This window comes from Sinocyclocheilus anshuiensis, unplaced genomic scaffold (genome assembly GCF_001515605.1).
Source record: "Sinocyclocheilus anshuiensis isolate Anshui unplaced genomic scaffold, SAMN03320099.WGS_v1.1 scaffold73, whole genome shotgun sequence".
Taxonomy (NCBI): Eukaryota; Metazoa; Chordata; class Actinopteri; order Cypriniformes; family Cyprinidae; genus Sinocyclocheilus; species Sinocyclocheilus anshuiensis.
This window is the reverse complement of record NW_015536460.1, coordinates 118,586-124,534: the sequence shown is the minus strand read 5'-3', so window position 1 is coordinate 124,534 and position 5,949 is coordinate 118,586. Positions and strand designations below refer to the sequence as shown.

General features: G+C 37.5%; 1 protein-coding gene across 4 annotated transcripts in view; it reads left to right on the top strand.

Annotated features, from left to right (window-relative positions):
• ptprb (protein tyrosine phosphatase receptor type b) overlaps positions 1 to 5,949 on the top strand; it is a 50,776-nt gene that overhangs the window by 12,872 nt on the left and 31,955 nt on the right. For all 4 annotated transcript variants that reach the window (XM_016483813.1, XM_016483062.1, XM_016482301.1 and 1 more), the window contains 3 exons: positions 956 to 1,216; positions 1,644 to 1,907; positions 4,588 to 4,851. In XM_016483813.1, coding sequence (XP_016339299.1) covers positions 956 to 1,216; positions 1,644 to 1,907; positions 4,588 to 4,851 — 789 coding nt within the window. The remainder of the gene's footprint in view (positions 1 to 955; positions 1,217 to 1,643; positions 1,908 to 4,587; positions 4,852 to 5,949) is intronic.

Sequence of the window (5,949 nt, the reverse complement as noted above, 5' to 3'; positions counted from 1 at the left end):
TGTATATATATATATATATATATATATATATATATATATATATAATTTCAGATTATGTAAAATATTCTATTAATGAAATAATAATATAGATCTTATATTTCCCCGTAACTATTTTCCCACAGATTAAATTCACAACAGAAATGCAAAACAATTTGCAGGTCAATACAAAGGGGATTTATGGAATTTCAGGAAGCTCTGCATAAAAGGAGCTATTAAAGGGGTGGTTGATTGCGATTTCACTTTTTTAACGTTAGTGTGTAGGTGTTGCGGTTTGAGCGTAAACAATATCTGTAAAGTTACGATGCTGAAAGTTCAATGCAAATGGAGATATCGTCTTTTAAAATTATGGCAGTTTAACACCTACAAAAACGGCTCGTAGGGACTACAACGAGCTACTACTTATTCCCTGATAAACCCCACCCCAGGAACATGCAACAAAGGGGGCGGGGCCATGCTGCACTTCTTTAGAGAAGAGGAAGAGTTGTTGCCATGCCGTCAAAACTAGGGGGCGGGTCATATTAAACACATCCTGTCGGGCTCAAATGCTCTTTCTATTTTCAGCCAGCATTTAATGAACTCATGTGAAGTTGCCCAAACAATGGAGGATAGTTACACACTGTACAGCAGCTAGACACCATATATAGACACATTCAGCCAAAGCCTTCTAATTGATTAAACATGTAATGCATCATTTTTAGTGTTACAATATTTTCTCATATTTCAATTTAATACACAGAGTCAGCTATAAGTAGCCAACTGTAAGTTGATTTCTTTAAAAGTGTAACACTCTATGTGTGACTATGGGATGCAGAAACAAAACAATCTTTCTGTTTGAAAAAAGAAAAGAAATTCTGAGAAGTTTAAACTTTGCAAACAGTATCGAGACATTTATTTGACTAACTTGATGATTATTATTATTCTTGACATACTGTAACCTTCTCTCTTTGGTTTTTAGTGCCCGCTGCTGTTTCTGACATTAATGTAACTAACAGCGGTCCAGATTTTCTGAATGTGTCGTGGAAGGCAGCAGAAGGAGATGTGGACAGTTACATGGTGATGCTAAAGGACCAGGAGAAGATCGTACACACTCTCGCTGTGTCTAAAGCAACCACCGAGTGTGTGTTCAGGAGTTTAGTTTCTGGCCGACTGTACACCATCTCCATTACCACACACAGCGGCAGTTACAGAAACCAAACACTTGTACAGGAGAGAACACGTAAGCAATAATAGCACCATCATTCATATAGTTCTTAAATTTCAGAAATTTCACAGCAAAATCAAAAGAAAAACTGACATTTCTGACATTTTTTCCCATCACTATGTTTTCCATTAAATCTTCATTACAGTAATGAAATGAATCAATAAAATGATTTTGTTCTTGTTGTACATTACAAATATACTTTTATAATCCAACTAATATGCATTTTCTTCCACATTTCAATATTACCTTTGAAATAGGCTACTATTAACTAAAGGGGCATTAATTGACTTATCAAGTATTTTATTTTAGTTTAATGTTTTTGGGAGGCTTCCATTAAGCTTATTTATCATTCTTTGATTAAAGTGTAATGTGTTGTTTTTAATGTTTCATTATATTCACGACAATTTTGAGAATAATAAAAGTGCAATATTTTCTCTTTCAGAGCCGTCCACAGTCCAAAACCCCACCGCCATCCACTCAGCCAGAGATGACTTTCTAAAGGTTTACTGGAATCATGCATCTGGGGATTATGACTATTACGAAGTGGCGATCGAGTATAACAGGACACGTCTTCAAAGTCAGAAGCTCAATAAGACACAAAGTGAATGTGAGTTCAGTGATCTGGTTCCAGGACGTCTCTACACTGTGACCATCAGCACCTGGAGTGGCCAGTACAACTCTACTGTCTCTATACATGGCCGAACATGTGAGTGACATCATGCTTTAGCATCTGTTTTTCCCATTATCAAGGGGCATGCACTGATATTGTCACAATCTCTCATTAAAAATAAATATTAAAGGGGTGGTTGATTGCGATTTCACTTTTTTAACGTTAGTGTGTAGGTGTTGCGGTTTGAGCGTAAACAATATCTGTAAAGTTACGATGCTGAAAGTTCAATGCAAATGGAGATATCGTCTTTTAAAATTATGGCAGTTTAACACCTACAAAAACGGCTCGTAGGGACTACAACGAGCTACTACTTATTCCCTGATAAACCCCACCCCAGGAACATGCAACAAAGGGGGCGGGGCCATGCTGCACTTCTTTAGAGAAGAGGAAGAGTTGTTGCCATGCCGTCAAAACTAGGGGTGCACGAAAAAATTTATCGCATCCAAAATAAAAGTTTTGGTTTACATAGTATATGTGTGTGTACTGTGTATATTTATTGTGTATATACAAATACATACACATGCATGCATATATTTGAGAAAAATATAACATAAATTATATGAATATAAATATATACAAGTAAATATTTTCAAAACAGACTGTATGTGTGTGTCTTTATATATACAAAATAAATATACACAGTACACACACATATTATGTTATGTAAACAAAAACTTTTATTTTGGATGTGATTAATCGCGATTAATCGATTGACAGCACTATTCAAAATCAATGTTCTAAAGCAGCGGTTCTTAATACTGTTCCTCGGATCCCCCTGCTCTGCACACACTCTGCTCTGCATCTCTCTCTCTCTTTCTTTCTCTCTCTCTCTCTCATTCAGTTCATCAGCTCAGCTCCAACAATGAACTGTCTTCCAATTATACATTTTATGTGTATAGACAGACAGATATTTTTCCCATAGATATTTTTCACAAAAACGAGAAGTGTTAAAAATGGACGCGCATGCGGTTGCCGTGCTGTATTAAAGCTTTAATCAGGATAAAACCGCATATTAAAAGCTAACATAAGAAGTAGCATCTACAAATAACAGCGTATGATTTCACTTTTTTAACGTTAGTTAGTGTGTAATGTTGCTGTTTGAGCATAAACAATATCTGTAAAGTTATGACGCTGAAAGTTAAATGCAAACAGAGATATCGTCTTTTAAATTTATGGCAGTTTAATGCCTACAAAAACGGCTCGTATAGGGACTACAACGAGTTACTTCCTGGGTTTGTGAAGTCACAAACCCTAATAAATCCCGGCCCCGGGAACATGCAACAAAGGGGGCGAGGCCATGCTGAACTGCTTTAGAGAAGAGGAAGAGTTGTTACCATGCTGTCAAAACTAGGGTTGCACGAAATAAATCTATTCATATATGAATAGATAAAACCGTATATTAAGAGCTAACAAAAGCAATTGCATTACAAATAACAGCGTATCTAAAAGTATGAGACAACAACAAACAAAAAACATACCATTAAGAGCCGTGTGCTTGCACAGGTTCTGCGCGATCCTCTTCACTAATATCCTCTGCATCTCACACAATATTGTTTATAAACAATATTGACGACGCCATTGTTTACAATACAACGCCGGAGCACATGCACTGAGGTGAGGGGCATGACGTTTAGTCGCTTTAGACACACAGCGTCACACACAGCGGGCTAGAGTGAGCAGAGGCCAGTGAGCTAGAGTGAGGAACGGCCGGCTGGCTTGCGGCAACAAGAGAAAGGAACATTTGAAATCGCATCATATGACCCCTTTAAAGACTGAGAATCCCCATCTGGGTGAACTAAAGCAGACCAACAACTGGTCCAACTTACAACACTAAGAAGAGTGGTGGACGTAAGAATCAATTGCCCTAAAGGGGCAAAGCAAATTAAGCTCCTCTTGAACCTGTCTGAAAGGGAGGAGATAAAACAATAGAACGTGCTACATTGGTAGGCACCTTAGACACATTACCTTGTCTAGGGTGAAAAAGAGCTTTCAACATCCCAGGAGCAAACTCTAGGCAGGAAAAGGCAACAGACAGGGCCTGCAGATCTCCTACCCTTTTTTAGAGAAGTGATTGCAAGGAAGAATGCCATCTTGAAAGTCAGAAATGTATCTGAAGCTGACTCAATAGGCTTGAAGGGCTTGAACAAACCCACCAAAACAATGGCCAAATCCAATTAATCTTGAATGAATTGCAGGCCTTAGCCACATCTTTCTAGTAGGAAATAAGACAGTAGAAGGTGTCTCCCCAATGAATCACCACCTAAAGATGCCTGTCATGTAAACCTTTAAAGTGGAGGGGGATATCCCAGCAGAAAAGCGATCTTGAAGGAACTCAAACACTGAACCAATCAGGCAGTTAACTGGGTCCAACTGGTGTTCTCTGAATGAATGAATGAAAAGTCATTGTAATTTTTTTTAATTATTATTATTTTAAGTTCTCCGCTGGGTATTTTTTCTCTTTTTTTTCTCTTTATTTGCTTTGATGCTAATATGATTACGTGAGTACATTGCATAAATCCTCTTTATGTATATTTCTCTGTAAATGTTCTTGTTTTACATTTAAATAAAATTAAAGAAAGAAAATCTCATATATGAGTAAATATCAAAGACATTTTGACTTTCCATTTCATGATTTATTTTTTTCACTTTCTAATATGAGTAAAAATCTAATCAGTGGACTACAATAAAAATCATATTTCACCCTTGTGTATTTCAGTCCCGGGTGCTGTGGGTAATTTGTCCCTAACAGAGTATGGAACCAGTTTTCTGAGGGTGAACTGGACGTCTGCTCCAGGAGATGTCGATAACTATGAGGTTCAGAATCTCTTCAATGACACACAGGTGTCACCAGCTGTGAATCTGAGCAGTACAGTTAGGGAACACCTGTTCTCCGAGCTCACACCTGGTCGGCTTTACAAGATTGTGCTGTCTACACACAGTGGATCATACCAGCGTGCAGAGATCCTTGAGGGCCGCACAGGTAAGGTTTTACAATGGAAAGATTTTTATTGTTCATGTATAACAATAATCCTGTTGCTAGGGAAAAGTACTCGAAACTAACCTTGTGAATTTGTAAATTTGTCAATAATTATTTTGCTCCAAAATCAAAATAAAAGAATAAGAAATTACATTTCCCATAAAAAAAACGAACAGTATTAGTTTTGCATTGGCATTTGACATCATTTTCATGGATTCTAGCACATCAAATATTCAAATTCAAACATTCAAATATTTCTTTTGTCGTCATTTGCTATATTCAAAAAAGTAAACCAAACGATTGAAGGGTGATTCTAAAAAATCGGTATTTTCTGCAAGCTTTTTTCAAGATAAATATAGATGTCTTTCCAAAAAAGGACTCCAAAAGAACTCCAAAAGGACACCAAAGAACCACATAATATAAGGAGCCCATATAAGCACATATGAAAGAAAAAAAAAATCTGAATTATATAGTATGTGTACAGTGCAACAGCAAATAGCTTTTTTACATTTTAGAGAAGTCAAGTTGCGATACTGAACAGGACCACATGGTGATGCCAAAAAAAAACCTAAATCAACCGACGGCTGACTGCATATATCTACTACAGTACACGGATCCATTCAGAATAACTAAACAACAACATACACATGATAAATCAAAACATTATCGTGAATGTGTGTGGAAACAACGTGAATGTACGGAAATGTCTGTGCTTGTGTATAAATTGTCACGGTTCGAAAGAGGCGAAGACTCAAGTGCAGGCAGATGGGGTGTCTTTATTTATAACTCCTAAAAATAAACAATAAACACAACTGAAACCACCCCGAAGGGGAAAAAGCCAGAGTAACATAAAAGCTCACCACGAGACATAAACTGAGCACAGGGCAGCCACAATCCAAAGGCATGATCCGACACCTATGTGAGACAAACGAGCCCAGAACAGAAAACACAGGGAGCTTACAAGGGAGAGGCAATCAGGTAAACAGCTGGGACAAATTAATCAATAATAAGGTAATGAGAGAACAGGTGAGTGGAGTGAAGGTAACGGAGTCCGGGAGGATGGCAAATGGCGACCTCTGGTGGTGAGAGGGAGAAACACCA